At 50.2% G+C, this 16,168-nt stretch overlaps 1 protein-coding gene across 1 annotated transcript; it reads left to right on the top strand.

Annotated features, from left to right (window-relative positions):
* Window positions 1-1,749: 1,749 nt before the first annotated feature.
* Window positions 1,750-5,735, top strand: CCL16 (C-C motif chemokine ligand 16). The gene is made up of 3 exons (XM_081218442.1): window positions 1,750-1,907; window positions 4,184-4,304; window positions 4,739-5,735. The coding sequence occupies exons 1-3, from the start codon at window positions 1,772-1,774 to the stop codon at window positions 4,848-4,850; spliced, it is 369 nt and encodes a 122-aa protein (XP_081074568.1). The 5' UTR covers window positions 1,750-1,771; the 3' UTR covers window positions 4,851-5,735.
* Window positions 5,736-16,168: the final 10,433 nt, after the last annotated feature.

Below are 16,168 nucleotides of genomic sequence, written 5' to 3' on the forward strand. Positions count from 1 at the left end.
TTCCCTGCTGACTGGGATAGGAACGACTCATGGACATATTTTATCCAATTCTTCCCCACCCACTTACATACATCAGGTTGCACTCTATTGTTTTACTCAGTTTTGTGTCCTGCACAAGGCATAGCAAAAAGCCTGACCCACACCAGGTGCTCAGGAAATGGATGGATGGATGGTGGATGGATGGATAGACAGATGGGTAGAAGGATGGATGGGTGGGTGGATAGATGGATGGATGGATGGGTGGATGGATGGTGGATGGATGGGTGGATGGATGGGTAGATGGAACGATTCAGGAGTCAAGAGGAAGCTTATGCTCCAGGAATAACACCCAGCTGCCCCCAAAGTGGGGCATGCCCCCATCTTCCAGGTTCAAGAAGGAGCTCTGCATACAAAGAGGAAGAGCACATCCAGCGTAGGCACTATGACCACCCTTCCTGGCCTCCAGCCCTCCACAGACAAGGGCCAAGAGGGTGCCTGCACACTAAAGGTAGAGCAGACTTCCTCAGACCTTCTCTCCTCCATAAACAGAGGTCAATGGGGTATCTCACATACGTACCCTCCCTAGCTTCATAAAAAGCCACAGCTTCACCACCACTGACTGCCTTGAACACACCAGGACTAATTGCATTGTACGTTTCTTTCCTGTTTATAAGCAGTCATGCCAAACAGCAAGACCCACAGGTATCTTCATAGTCCTTGTTTTTCCCCTGCCTCCTTCTATTCCCATCTCCTGAGACACTCCCTCACGTCTCTAAAACTCAGAGTCCATCAAAGGCAAAATCCCCTCTATCTTTCATTTCTTCTCTGAAGGCTGCCTTCAGCCTGGAACAGGGTTCTGAGGCAGTCTGAAGAGCTAAGATGCTGAGGGGCAGGTCCAGGCTTAGCCAAAGGTGGGGGTGGGCCGCAGCTGGAAGTCCGGACCCAGAAGCAGGTTGTCAGGTACATGATGTTGGGATGCCCTCTGCTGGCCATGATTGGCCATGGTGGCAGATTGGATTAACCCACACTGAGGGCACTCAGAAGGGATCAGCCAATTAGACGTAAAACTGGTTCCAAGTCCAAGGTCCAAAGAGGTAAATGAGAACATTGACAAATAAGCCAAACATTTCAGCAACAAACAGGGACTCAAGGATCAGGCACTTTGGGGGCTGGTGGGGGGGTGGGTGGATATTTGTAGCATAATCTGTGACAAGAAAGAGTGTGAGCTCAATCATGTGTCCTTGGTGGGGGGGTGGACACACATCCTTTTCCAAGGGCACTAACCCTACCTTTGCCTCGGTCTGTGTTCTCTCTAATCCTGCTTTCTGTTTGCCCTCCCAAAGACCGATCACCTGGGGAAATAGTCGGTTCAACCCTCCTCCCTCCTCTTTCCCCAACATAGAGATGGGGTGCAGGGAACATGGTGAAACCACACGGATCTGGTTTTCAGGACTGCCTATCTGCCTCCTACCCATGTGACCTTGGACAATTTATTTAACCGCTCTAAGCCTCAGTGGCCTCATGTGCAAAATGGGAGTGAAAATCTCTACTCCCCGCTGGGAGGATGAAGTGAAGTGGGGCATGCACGGTGCTGACACACAGCACGTTCTCCACACTTCCCCTTTCTCTCTTTTTTCCTTCACACGGATTCAAACCTTACCGAATTCAACTCTGTTCCAGACCCCGCCCTCCACCGCCCTCCCCTTCAGCAAACACCGAGGGAGGGTCCGTTGTCTCTCCTCCTCCGTCCACTGAAGTGGTCAGAGTCCAGAGAGCTGAGGGCCCAGCGTGGATGACCAGGAAGGAGACTGTCTCCGTTCAGCCTCCGAAGCCTAACTGCCCCACTGAGAGGATGAAGGTCTCCGTGGCGGCCCTCTCTCTCCTCATCCTCATCCTCACCATGACTTCTGCTGCTCACAGCCAGCCAAGTGAGTCCACCTGTCCCTGTAGCGGGGCAGCAGGCAGCGGGGTGATGCTAAGAGCGTTGTCAGGTCTCCGTCATCAGCCCTGGGGCCTCTTCCCTCCTGCACACAGAGCTGCTGTCTTCAAACTCTTCCCTTTGTGAGTAGAGCTGAGCTGTGATCCAGATCCTTCAGGGGTTGGGCAGTCTCAGGAAGCTGGGTCAAGGTTACATCAGGAATCCCAAAGACAGACAGCAGGAATGATCATTTAGGAGGAAGAGCCAAGGAAGAAGCAGAAGAGATAATAATAAATGTATGCGATGAGGAGGAAGGCAAGGCAAGTGGATGAAAAAAGCCATAGATCCTCTGGGAGGGCAGGATGAAGGGAGTCAGGGATGAGTGATGTTTGGGGCTAAGCCCAGGAACGGGGAGTCTGAACCCAGACACCCCTTGCTCGCAGTGTCTGTTGTAGTTTGCTGGGACTATCACGGCAGCCAAAAGAAGTCCTGGTGGGATGCCCACGTGTACCATTTGAGGATTTCTGGGCCCCCATCTCCATCCCCCCAGCCTAGGACTAAATAAAGTCTGTAGGAAAGAGAAAAGTGGTTGAAGGAAGTTGAGGTTTCGGAACTATGGGATGCTTGGGACCTATGGAGAATGGGGTTTGTTTTGCCCACTCCCTACCTCTGCCTCTACCATCATTTATGAGGCTGGTGGCAGGGAAGGGACCAAGACACTCAGGCCTTCTACATACCCGCCTCCAACTGCCCCAGCCCTTTCTTTGTCCCTAAGGCTGCCCTTGGCATATAGCCTGGCCCGATTCTGCCTGTGTAAACACTCAGGGGAGCGAGGGTCACACACACCATGTAATCTGCCCACACGCTCTCAGGGTGCCCCTGGTCTTTGGAAACGTTGCCTTGAGAACCAGGGTCACTGTGGGTAGAGGTGCCTCTGGTGGGTGGGACGGGGCAACAGTGCCCTTTGGGAAGGTCAAGCAGGAAGAGAAAAGGGCCCACCCGCAGCACGGATCCGCCAAATGGTTCTCTCGAGAAGTCTCAGGCTTTGCCACCAGCTGGAAGCAAGGGTCAGGGATTTGCACTCTGCAGGTTTGGGCGCCGGGTGAGGCGATATCCTCAACTGATGAGCAGTCAGGGGAGCCCAAGGGAGACACAGTGATAACCCAGCCGAGTCTCTTATCCTGCGAGTGTCAAAGAGAGGGGGAAAGAGCCATTTCCAGGCCAGAAGAGTGGCCATTACAACCATTAGCTCTTAATTACAGCAAGCGCTGTGTCTTTCTGTGCCAGACTCTGAGTTAAGGGCTTTACAAGCATTCTCTCAACTAATCCTCACCACGATCCTAGGATGTAATTTTTTACTCTCGTTTAACGGGTAAAGACACCCAGAGAGATTAAGAAATTTGCCCATGATTCACATTACTTAGTCGAGACTCCAACCCAAGCTGTGTGACTCTGAGGCCTAAATATAAGCCTTTTCCTCCTGCCCTGACTTCTCCTGCTCATCTCCCCATCTCAGCCTCCTCCCTGACCTCAGCCTCTCTGGTGCCTCTAGCACAGAATCCAGGCTCCCTATCACAGCTCAGAAGAGGTGTGGCCCTCCCCTCCCTCTTCAATATCCTCTCTTCCTACATCTTCCTTCCCACCTTGCATTGCAGCCTCCTGGAACTGTTCCGTCCCCCCAGACACACTGGGCTTCCCCCACCTCAGGCCTCCATGCATTTCTTTTTTCCAGATCCCACAACCCCTCTGTCTGCCTAAATCCTACTCATCCTTCAGGAATCAACTCAGGCACCACCTGCTGTGGGACTTCTTCCTCAACCACCCAGGCTGGGTTAGGTACCCCTCATTCTGCTCCCATAGCATCTTGTGTCAAATTCTACTCTATCCCAGACCACGTTCTATTGTAGCGTTTATCTTTTCATTTTCTCTTTTACCCAGACTGGTCTGTAAGGTACACAAGAGTAGTGACTGTGTCTTCCTCATGTTCTGAACCCCATAGAGCCTGGCATGTAATAGGAGCTCAATATGTGTTTGCCAAGTCAAGTTCATCAGCAAATGTGATTACCCCAGTCCTCTGTACTTGGTGACACTCAGTCCAGAGGCTGAAGGTTCTACAGAAGGTTCATCTTTTTCACTTTCTCCATTATCCATCAAGCTACCATCAGTCCCTGCTGATCAATGACTTTGCCATCAGAAAAACGGAATGCAAGAGATGGGACATGGAAGTGGGCAGCCATGGGCTCCCTCTCTACCTCCTTGGCTCAGCATTCAATGTCATTCCCTCAGAAATTCCTGAGTCGGTGAACCCTCCACCCACCTGCTGCCTGAAGTATCATGAGAAAGTATTGCCAAGAAAAGTGGTGGTGAGATACAGAAAGGCCCTCAACTGTTACCTGCCAGCAATCATGTAAGCACCGCTCTGCAGACATTTCTATGGAGAGGGAAGGGAAGCCCAAGGCTGGAATGGGGTGCACAGAACCAAGTCTCCATGCTAGAACAGGGGAACAGTGGTTAAGGTTAAGGGCCTGGGCTTTGACTCTCACGGGACAGGTCTGCGTTTTGTTCTTGACTTTTGCCACTTATAGCTGTGTGGCCCAAGAAATGGTGGCCATAATGAAATCCAAGCCTGAGGGTCTAGGCTGAGTGGGGAAGGGGCTGAATGAAGAGATGATGAGGTCTAGAGGCCAGAGAGGGAGGCCTTCCGAGGGGACCCAGGTGGGGGAGGCCTAGGGAGGTGGTCCAGGGCATGAGGCAAGCCCGCTGTGAGCTAGAAATGGGGGAGTGTGGACTGGACCCCCAACGTACGCTATGACCCATGACAGTCTAACTCTGCCCCCACAGCTTCATCACCAGAAGGAAACGAGAGATGTGTACCAACCCCAGTAACGAATGGGTCCAAGAATACATCAAGGATCCCAGACTATCTTTGCATCCTTCCAGGAGGTTGGTCTAGGTTAACATTATTCGATCTGAGAAAGGTCAGCCCCAGATCCTCAACTCCCCATGGTGGCCAGGCCTCAGTGGGAGCCCAAGTCTGGGGGAAAAAAGGTGCCACCCTGTGAAAACGCAGGCAGCCTTGTGGTCTGAATGACAGAGTTACATTCAGAGAAGCAGGCCAGTGATCCCACAAAGCACAGTGTTTCCAATATATTCTCAGTCTCTGGAGGAGATGCCAAAGTTAAGGGGGGGGGGGGAGCGGCCAGAAAAGCATCTCCACGTCCTCCTCCTGCTCTGCTTTCAGGGCCTCACGTCACTCCAGCCGTTCTAAATGATCAGACCACCCCTGGCCTCTCACTTACTGAGACCCAGAGGACTCTAGACTTGTCCTGCCCACCCGTATCCCTGTCCTAGGTCTCTTTTTTCTTCTATTATCTTTTCTTTGAAAACATAACTTTTTTCTTAGCAGGCCAGGGTGGGAATATTCAAATATTCAAATACTAGTGGTTTTTGTCCCTGTTGCAGAGGTTTTGCTGGATCCCCTGATATTGGGTCTACCCCAGGGTGACGTGTGTACAGACAGTGCCAAAACAGAAAAGGAGATGTGAATCCCTAGCTCCCACTCTAAGCCTTGCATGGCAAGGGGAGGGCCTTAGACCAGGTTGGGGATAAAAAAATCTTGATCTAAAATGCAACCATTCAATAAATAAAATGTGCTTTATTGCCAACTTGATTTCTAATTTCCTGTCTGCTTTCTGCTAGGGTGGCAGAAACTTGATCACAGTTTTTTCAGGGGCTTCTCCACATTCCCCTGAGAAATTTGTCAATCTGGGGGACTGGGAAGTTTACATGGTACCAAGGCCAGACATATATACTCAATCTCCCCTTCCCCCTACCCCTCCGTCCCCAGCTCAACAACAGGGAGTGGACTCAGACAAAATCCAACGTTCCCCCAAAATGGTGTTATGCACGCAAAGCAAAATCAGGCAACTAAAGCTATTTAATTAGAGAAACAAATAAATTTGCTGAAGTGATCATTCTGAAGACTGGCCATCCAATGACTTGGGATTCTGATAAACTGACCCATGCCTGCCCCCAGTGGCCCCCAGTGGTACTGCATCATCCCGCCTCCCTGCCTCCCCACCACAACTGAAGCTAATCGATCCAGATGGCCACCTGACTCCAGATGGCCAATGAGGCTCTCTCTTAGAAAGATGAAATTTGGACCAGAGAAACGAGAGTACTGGTTGCTGTTCGAGCATCGTCCCGAGGGAAGTTCATTGTCCCTGTGAACTCATCCACTGAAGCCCCTGGAGCTGACCTACTTCCTGTCCCCACTCCGGGCTTGGAGGTTTGGTGAATCTCAGTTCCATGAGATGCCCCAGCATTCTTCCCACTATTCCTGTTTTCTTTTCATTCCTAAAGGGCCATGGTGGCATTTAGCACCTCTGGAATAACTTTTCGTTGGTTTAGGTCAGTTCTGGTTTGTGTGTGTTAAAACATACACAACATTTTTACCATGTTTAAGTGTACAATTCAGTGGCACCAAGTACTTTCACACTGCTGTGCAACCATCACCACTATCCATCTCCGGAACGTTTTCGTCACCCCAAGCTGAAACTCTGTACCAGTAAACAACAACTTCGCACTCCTCCCTCCCCACAGCCCTCAGGAACCACTATTCTACTTTCCATCTCTATGAACTTGACTGCTCTAGGTACTTCATATAAGTGGAATCATACAGTATTTGACACTTTGTGACTGGCTTATTTCACTTAGCATAATGTTTTCCAAATGTAACCATGTTGTCAGGATTTCATTCCTTTCTAGGCCTGAATAGTATTTCATTGTATGTATCTACCCTGTTTTGTTCATTCATTAATCTGTCCACAGGTATCTGAGTACCCCCTTTTCTTTACATGAGCCAGAGTTAGCAGGTCTTGGGTTCTGCTACTTGTGCCAAAATCACTTTAACTTGTGCAGTGAGTGACCTGCCAGTCACCACGCTGGCCAGGCAGGGGCTCGGGGTAGGTAAGGGACCAAGGCTCTGGCCTTCCCCTTGTTCCCCCACAGGGGTCAGTGCTACCTGCTCTAATCCCCCCCAGGCTGTGAGCTGCTCCTATATCCAGGGATTTCTCTCCACCTTCCCTGCGATCAAAGCTGAGAGCTTACAGCTGACTGTGACCAAACATCCTCCAGGAGCTCACATCCCAGGGATGACAGAATCACCAACAAATACAACATAGCCAGGCTGGACCTTTGCTCGCAGGGGCCAGAGTGAACATAGAGGGGTGGCAGGGCTTGGACTGACACAGGAGCCAGACTAAGTTCAGTGTGTACACCCAAGCAGGAGGTTTCAAAGTCCTTAGCCAGCGCGAGGGTCAAAATCAGGGAACCCGAGTTCAAAGGGCTTAGGGACAAACTGAGGCTGAAAACAAGAAGCAAAGGCCAGGATCAGGATTCTGGCAAGCTGGAACAGAAATGTCATTATTTGTCTTTTTTTTTTTTTTTTTTTTGTCTATCAGAGGAGTTCAGGGTTGAGATGTCAGTCCAAAAACCTAATTGAAAATCTATATACAAAGTCAAATTCTTATCCTAGCACATAATATAAAGCTTGCCAGAAACTCCTAACAGTTCAGGACCAAAAGTACTTATCTCAGGTGCATTCAATTGTTTTTTGTTGGGTTTTTTTGTTTGTTTTTATTTTTTGGCCACTCCGCTCTGCATGTGGGATCTTAGTTCCCCGACCCGGGATCGAACCTGTGCCCCCTGCAGTGGAAGCACAGAGTCTTAACCACCGGACCACCAGGGAAGTCCCTCAATTGTTTTTAAAGAGGGCTATTCCTAGGCTTTTCAAGGTAGATAAATGCCTGGCTTTAAACATTCACGTGCATGAACACAGACACACACACAGGAAGGACCTCCTCATTCTGACACACAGGGGTCTCCCAGCCCTGAGCATCCTACATTGAAGACCTCACTCACATTAACCTATGCCCAGACAGCTTACATGACTGTCAGCCTTGTGGATGAAGGTGATCGACTGGAAGGGGGTGGACAATAAGGCCTGGAATAGTGGGGTTTCCACTCCTTTGTCAGAGAAAGGGGTGAAGGCCACACATAGCAACATGAGGAAACAGTGCGTGGGACAGGAAGGGAAGAAAGTGAGGAAGCAGCTCTGGGCAGTACAAAGAGCATTTTACCTGGCACCGAGAGGTCTGGCCGCACGCCCCCTCTCGTGCATCCATCTAGTGCAAGTGAGGACTGGCACAGGACAACCAGACGTCCCGCGGCTAGCTCTGGCTGGCCTGTAAGAAATGCTATTCGGCCTTCGGAGCAGCCTCCTGAGACGGGCCAGACGAGCAAGCAATTCCCCTGTAGAAAATACACGTGTGCCTGCACCTGTATGTGAGTAACCACTGAAAGTCACCAGCAGCCTCAGTGAGGATATGGGGGACACGGTTGATGCAATGGTTTAAAAGCATTGGCTCCACACTCAGCAGACAAATCCAGGTTCAGATCCCAACTCTGCCTCTTACCGTGGCAGTAAAATGCTGTTAGTCTCTTAGCAGATAGAACAAGAATCCCTCTCGTGGAGGAAACAACCACTGTTTAGAAAATGTGTCTGTAATCCCAGTGAAGGCAGGAAACTCTCCCAGGACATAGACTGGGACCAAGATTTCAGGGTAAGGGATGAAATTGCTCTGAGTGAACCAAGAAAAGTGACTGTTTTGCCTTTGAAAGCCAGAGGTGTGAGACGGGGCCAGCACCTCTAGACCAGAGATGGGAAAATGTGAAGTAAGTCATTGGGGATTCACAGAAGTCTTGTGGAAGCTTTGGATTCCTCTAGACTGTAAGAACTGGAGAAGTGGAAAGACTCCCAAGCAGCTCTCAAGATCCAGGGACATGACTGGATGGCTACTTTAGGTGGGGTGGTGAGGAAAGGCCTTACTTTGGGGGTGACATGCTCCTTGAGAGCTAAATGACCAGAGCAAATCAGCCACGTGAGGACTGATGGGAAGAAAACTTTCCAGGCAGAAGGCATAACCAGTGCAAAAGCCCTAGGCAGGAGCCAGCTTGGCCCAGGGGACAGTGTGGCTGGAGCACAGAGGCGAGAAGGAGACCAGCATGAGCAGTGGATACAAGCAGTGTTGACACTCAGCCAGCTCCTCTCTGGAGCTGCTGGAGCTTTGACACATCGTCATAAACGAAAATGCAACCAGCTCCTTCTCCCCAGTGAATTCCATTAACTCACAGCAAGTCTGCCCACAGAATCCCCACTGATCCAGGTTCTGGCCTAGGGCTGGCCTCATCTGAAGGTGATACAGTAAAATGAAAACGCCGATTGTCCTGTCGACCGGCACCAGAGTTGTTCTTTAAAAAGGAATTGCTTTCGTTTAGGAAATTACCTTGAAAAGTCAATTAAAGAGTGAATGGAAGGAAGGTGGGAATCATTGCACATGGGCTGGAAGCGAGAAATGACACAAAAGTGAAAGCTAAGCTGTTCTACATACAAAGTGGACAGGAAGTTGAGGGAGAGAAAAGAGGAGAGACAAGATCAGACAGCATAGAAGGAGACTGATTAGCAGAAAGAAAATCTAAGCGACAGGGAGACCAGAGGACACCTGAGGCCGAGGACGTCTATTCCATCCTAGCTTGTTTGCATTGCTGCAATGTAAACCACTCAACAACTCCCCACAACTTTCAGGGAAGTCTGATATGTCCCTACACCCTTGCTGGTAGTATTATGGGAAGTAAAGAGTCAGGATAGTAAAGTGTGTCCTACCCTACTTTCACTCCTGACAGTAAAGATGGACAGTTCTGTGTCTGCCCACCACGTGGTCCTAATGGCATTGTCTGTCTCCAGGGTCCCTCTCACACCTAACCATAAAGATTGGTCCACGAGGTAGACATACAGCCCACACAGGGCCAGACCAAGTCCCTCCCCCCACCAGAGATTGGTAATGAATACTTGGAAAAAGAAGCTTGCTCTTTTCTGGGGTTGGCTGAGCTAGAATGACAAAAGGCTCAAACAACGTATGGCTTTGTCCCTTTCTCCCATCTCTCTGTAAAGGAAGCCCATCTTCAGGAGAAGAAAATTGGGCGACATGCAGAAGAAGCAGAGATGAAAAGTGGAGTGCAAGAAACCCCTGATGGCATTGAGCCTATGGATCAAGCCAGACCTGAAGCCTGGAAATTCTTGCACTTTGCACTTCCATGAGTCATTAAGTTTCCTTTTTGATTAAGCTCATTTAAACTAGATTTCTGCCACTTTAAATCAAAAATTAATAACTCCTCCACTGATGCCCAGGTAGAGGTAGGAGGATCCTCATGAGAGAGAAGGAGGCAAAGAATCGCAAACTGGACCAGCAGCAGAGTGAATGGTGGCCCTTCGCATTCCCAAAAGGACAGAGATGCAGCTGCACTTGAAGGTGACACAAAAGCAGAGGAAGGACAGACCACTTTTCCCAAATCCACTGTAGGAAGGTTAACTTAGAAAGAAAAAAGTTTGACTAGGAATTGGCAAGGCTGAATCATTGCTCAGGCAAATTGTGAGCTGGGTTACAGTGTCATGGTATAATCTGGGCGGCAGCAGGATTGCCTGGGAGAAGGGGGGTTGGCATGGAAGTTGAAGTCATGTTGAGGAGCCCCATGCCCATCCCTCACCAGGATCATACTGACTTGTCATGTGCCTGTCATCCATCTATTGGCACTTCAATTTGGGGGCCAGGTGTACTGTTTTTAAATGCTAGCACCTTTAGGAAACGAATACCCCTGCTGGTGCCGTCCATTCACACCATGCTTAGAGATGGAAAGTTTGGGAAAATAGGAAGTGAGAGTAATTATGGATTATGGGGGATTCCCTGGAGAGGCCAGGCTTAAATTAGGCATTTCAATGAGGGTTCCTGGAAACAGAAAGCTTCCGAGGGAGAGGTATCCATATCTGCCACAGTCCAGTTCTCATCCTGACCTCTGCAGACAAACTCATCCCTTCCCAGTGTTGCCTGGGGGGTATCAGTGGGATGTGTCCTACTGCTCACTGGGGTCCAGAAATAGTCGTCTGCTCAGAAGCTCTCTAATGCCCCCAGAAGGCCATCCTAGCCTTTGGCTAGCGCCTCCTGGGGACAGGGAGCTCCCAAGTGAAGACCTGTTCTCCCATCCAGCAGCCATAGCCCGCTTCCCCAGCTCAGTCCTGCCAGCCTTTTCCAAGTCCTTTCTGAGTCAGTTCTCCTTGCCCTGCTTTGACAGGCTAGGAACCAAGGTGAACCCTGTCCTTGGGCATCCTTGTACGCAAAAAGACTCCAGCTTAAGGTCCCCAGCCGCTGGGAGAGCTGATTAAACTTGGTGCAACCCAGGGGCTTCCCTGGTGGCGCAGTGGTTGAGAGTCCGCCTGCCGATGCAGGGGACACGGGTTCGTGCCCCGGTCCGGGAAGATCCCACATGCCGCGGAGCGGCTGGGCCCGTGAGTCATGGCCGCTGAGCCTGCGCGTCCGGAGCCTGTGCTCCGCAACAGGAGAGGCCACAACGGTGAGAGGCCCACATGCCGCAAAAAAAAAAAAAAAAAAAAAAACTTGGTGCAACCCCAATGCCACAGCCTTGTGGAAGTCCAGGACCCCCCCCTCCACTGCCAAGATTTCCTTCTGTTCCTTTGGCCTGTTTTCTCCCTCCCCAATCTTCCTCCCCAATCAGGAGTCCCACACAAGCTCCACAAGCTCAGCAGCAGGTATCACCTCGCTGGATCTCCTCCTTGGTACACCAGTTTCTCTCCCTGCCCAAGAAATAAGGCAGGGCCAGTGCCTCCTCAGGAGGAAGGCATGATGTAGAGACAGGCGGAGAACCTAGAAACCCTGCCCCTTCCACCCCAAGAGGAGTGGCAGAGTAGAGGGTGAGAGCTCAAGACAAACAACCAGAGAGCAGTGTGTCATGAAATCCTCCCTTCAGACCAGAGGTTGGAGGGAAACCTGAATTCAGAGAACCTTGTGTCCAGCCTCAGTCATGGTGGTGCATCCATACAATGGGATACTACGCAGCAAACTACTGATAAATGCAATATGAATGGATTTCACAGTTGTGATTTGGAGCAAAAGGGTCAGACCCATAAGAGTCAATACTATGCGTCCATTTACATGAAATTCAAGGACAGTCAAAACAGTCATAGACATCAAATAGTGCTTACCTTTAGGGGATGGATATTCCCTACAAGAGAACGTGAGGGAGGGAATTCCCTGGTGGTCCAGTGGTTAGGACTCTGCACTTCTACTGCCGGGGGCCCAGTTCAGGGAACTAAGATCCCACAAGCTCTGTGGCGTGGCCAAAAAAAAAAAAAGAGTGAGAACATGAGAGAAACTTCTGGGATGCTGAAAATGAGTCTGGGTGATGGCTACACAAGTATTGATATATCCACGTGCCAAAATTCATCAAGCGGTAAGATTTATGCACTTTGCTCTATGCAAGTTACACCTCAATAATCTTTTTAATAAGGAGTTGGGGGAGTGGTAAAGCAGAGACAGCAGCTTTGGACTCTGCCCCCTTGGGAGCTGCACATATAGCAAGATAAGAACAGCTGGGGTTGTGCAGAGGGCGCTGATGTACCCACACGTGACTGTCCGGCCATATTCTACGGCTCCCTGTAGTATATTCTACACTGTACTTTACATGGCATTTTTAAATGGGAAAGGGGGTATGGGGAGGAGATGGAGAAATGCCCCTGGCTATAGAGGGGCATGACCCTCTTAGGGACTAACCCAGGTTACCAAATCTACACACATGCAAATGCAGGACACACCACTCATAGGAGTTAACAGTGGGGAAGGGAGCCCTATTGGAAGGGAGGCTTCCACATTTTATTTATCCTGATAGGATATTTGGGGGTATTTTCCTATTGTTATCCCCTCTTCCCTTCCCTCATTCAAGCAGATAGTCTGCACCATGCAGCTCCTGCATCCCTCTCAGGGGAGAGAGAAGGCAGGGCAGAGAGCAAAACTGAAGGTCTCTTTGGCTTGTGTGTTCTAAAAGCTTAAGCCCCCTGCACAAAGAATAAGACAAGATTCAGGGCTTCCCTGGTGGTGCAGTGGTTGAGAGTCTGCCTGCCGATGCAGGGGACACGGGTTCGTGCCCCGGTCCAGGAAGATCCCACATGCCGTGGAGCAGCTGGGCCCGTGAGCCATGGCCGCTGAGCCTGCGCGTCCGGAGCCTGTGCTCCTCAACGGGAGACGCCAGAACAGTGAGAGGCCCAAGTACCGCAAAAAAAAAAAAAAAAAAAACCCCACAAGATTCAAAGCATATTTCCTTAATGTCTTCACCAGAATTATTAAAGAGTATGGATTTCTTCCAGGATGAAAAGAGAGACCTGCTGGGAGTTTGGGGTTAGTAGATGCAAACTATTACATTTAGAATGGATAAACAGGGATTTCCCTGGTTGTGTAGTGGTTAGGACTCCACGCTTCCACTGCAGGGGCATGCGGGTTTGATCCCTGGTCGGGGAACTAAGATCCCACATGCCGCGCGGAGCAGTCAAAAATAATAGAATGGATAAACAACAAGGTCCGACTGTAGAGCACAGGGAACTATATCCAATCTCCTGGGATAAACCGTAATGGAAAAGAGTATAAAAAAGAATGTGTACATGTGTATAACGGAGTCACTTTGCTGTACAGCAGAAATTAACAAAACGCTGTAACTCAACGATATTTCAAGTTAAAAAAAAAGATAATGAAACGCTCTTTAAAAAAGAAAACAAAAAACAGGGACTTCCCTGCCGGTCCAGTGGTTAGGATTCCAGGCTTTCACTGCCAGCGACCCAGGTTCAATCCCTGGTCAGGGAACTAAGATCCCGCAAGACACGCAGAGTGGCCGAAAAAAAAAGAGAGTCTTGGTTTGGGCTGGAGGGAGGCAGGTGCAGCCTGGGCATTCCAGCGTCACCGCCAGGAAGCAGGTGTAAATAAAGATAAACAAAGAGCACTGCTCACCACCCAGTTCTACAAGGATTAAGTCATAACCCACAGCAGTCGCTGGCTGACAGCACACTCTGAGAGGAAATTAAGACAGCAGGATGACGCACTCTGTGCTTCGGACAAGCAGGCCCCTTTGTTAGCTAGATATTTATCTCAGGAAGAAGGTTAATGAACCCAGATTCTCACATCTTCCCATACACAGAAAAGCACTAGAATCATTAACTTGAGATACCTGTTCTTTGTGAAAAGTCCTGGAATGAAACTTGAACTCACAACTTTTTTTTTTTTTTTTTTTGGCTGCATTGGGTCTTTTTTTTTAAGTTATTTTATTTTATTATTTATTTTTTAAATTTTTTAAAAGATTTATTTATTTTTATTTTTGGCTGCATTGGGTCTTCGTTGCTGCACGCGGGGCTTTCTCTAGTTGCGGCGAGAGGGGGCTGCTCTTCACTGCTGTCCGTGGGCTTCTCATTGCGGTGGCTTCTCTTGTTGCAGAGCACGGGCTGTAGGCACGCAGGCTTCAGTAGTTGTGGCACATGGGCTCAGTAGTTGTGGCTCGTGGGCACTAGAGCACAGGCTCAGTAGTTGTGGCGCACAGGCTTAGTTGCTCCATGGCATGTGGGACCTTCCCGGACCAGGGCTCGAACCCATGTCCCCTGCATTGGCAGGCAGATTCTTAACCACTGCACCACCAGGGGAGCCCAAACTCACAACACTTAACACTGTGTGTTTTTCTTGAAGTCGACACAGGGAGACCCAAAGAAGAAGGGTTGTGGAGAACATCCAGGCAGATGGGCCACAGCAGCCCTAGGGCAGGTCTCCGTGTCCTCAAGTGTGACCCCAAATTATCGGAACTCCACCAGACCCCCACTAACTCCAGGGAGGATGACTCAGCAGGAACTGGTGGGGACAGATCATCATATGGGCCCCACAATGCCTGGAACACCCCAGAAAGGCTGAGGTTAAAGTGTCCCACCAGGCCAGCAAAAAGGCAGGCTAAAAATACACATCAGACTAGGTTATAGTGGTAAAGTTTTCTTTCCTATAAACCCGAGTCCGTGGACTTAGAGTCCAGCTACAACTCTAGGTACTTCTGCATTATTTGAATCTGTTTTGATGATCTGAATCTCTTCTATGTTTGTGTTTTACTTGCATAATTTTCATTAACTTTTGTTACCCTGTGTCTCTGGCATGGAGACCCACGAGGAAGGAGTCCGCTGAGGGTGCTCCCACTGTGGCCTCCCTGCCACTTTGGTGTGACCACAGACTCCCTTGACCCTTCAACCTGAGGCTGAACCACAGTGGGACCTCTGGCTGCCTCCCCCCTGGGCTCAAAGAGCAGCCTGTGGCTCCTGGCCGCAGGACTGGCAGGGTGCCTTCCCAGCTGCCTTCCTACAGACAGAGTCCCTGTCAGCACCACCGCCCCACCTTCCACCCCCCCGCCCCCGGGGGAGAGGGGAGAGGGGGAGGGCCCCTTCCTCTCCAGCCGAGCTCCAGAAATCCCCCTCTGCCTAAGCAGCCCTGGCTTTGCTTGGTCTTGTGCTTACCCCTCACAACCGCAGGGGACCGTCCTCCCAATCCTGCCTGGGAGCCTAAAATGAAAATTCTGCGTCATGAAAGTGCCTCCTCTTCCCCTTTGCTAGCTGGAGTTCTCCCCGTCACTTCCTAAGAAGCATCTGTTTCCAAACCCATTTCCAACCCTGCAACCCTGTCACAGCCCAGCTTCAAGAAGCAAGAGGCAGGGCAGTAGGAAACGAAGAGAAAAATAACACTCAGTGGCCATCTTTTTATCTCAGGCACTTTACACATGTCACTTAATCCTAATATCTACCCTGCAGGGCGGGGATTAGCTGTAGGACATGTGAGAAAACTGTGGAGAATTCAGAGAGTTAAGCAACTTGCTCCAACTCACACAGCTAGTCAGTGACCAAGCCAAAATTCACATCTATGTCTGTCTGACTCCAAGGTTCCCAGATGGGACCAGTCAGTGCCTGACCCGCCGCCCCCGTGGTCTCTAGGGTCCATCGTCATAGAATCTACCCTCCCAGCTCAGTGTCCAGGGGTACTAGCTGAGGAAGTTCTTATGCCTCCACTGCCCAGTCTGTTTCTCCATTTCCAAGGCCCCAACAGAGGAATCTTTTCGGTCCGGCTCATCCTTTTAATCCGGGCCACACAACAGCGAGCAGTCCCTCTACCACAAGCACCTGCAACTCTGCCCCAGAGCCCACACCCAGCAAGATGGGAACGCTGGGGAATTCACCCTGAAGTAGCCCTCGATCAATGATAGACACGCAGTGGGGAGCAACTCACTCAGCTTCTCGCCCCTGGGGGAATACTCAGAGTGCCCAGAGGTCCCCAGAGGAGCTGAGTCCAAGGTGCC

Source organism: Mesoplodon bidens (genome assembly GCF_964165515.1).
Source record: "Mesoplodon bidens genome assembly, chromosome: 19".
Classification (NCBI taxonomy): domain Eukaryota; kingdom Metazoa; phylum Chordata; class Mammalia; order Artiodactyla; family Ziphiidae; genus Mesoplodon; species Mesoplodon bidens.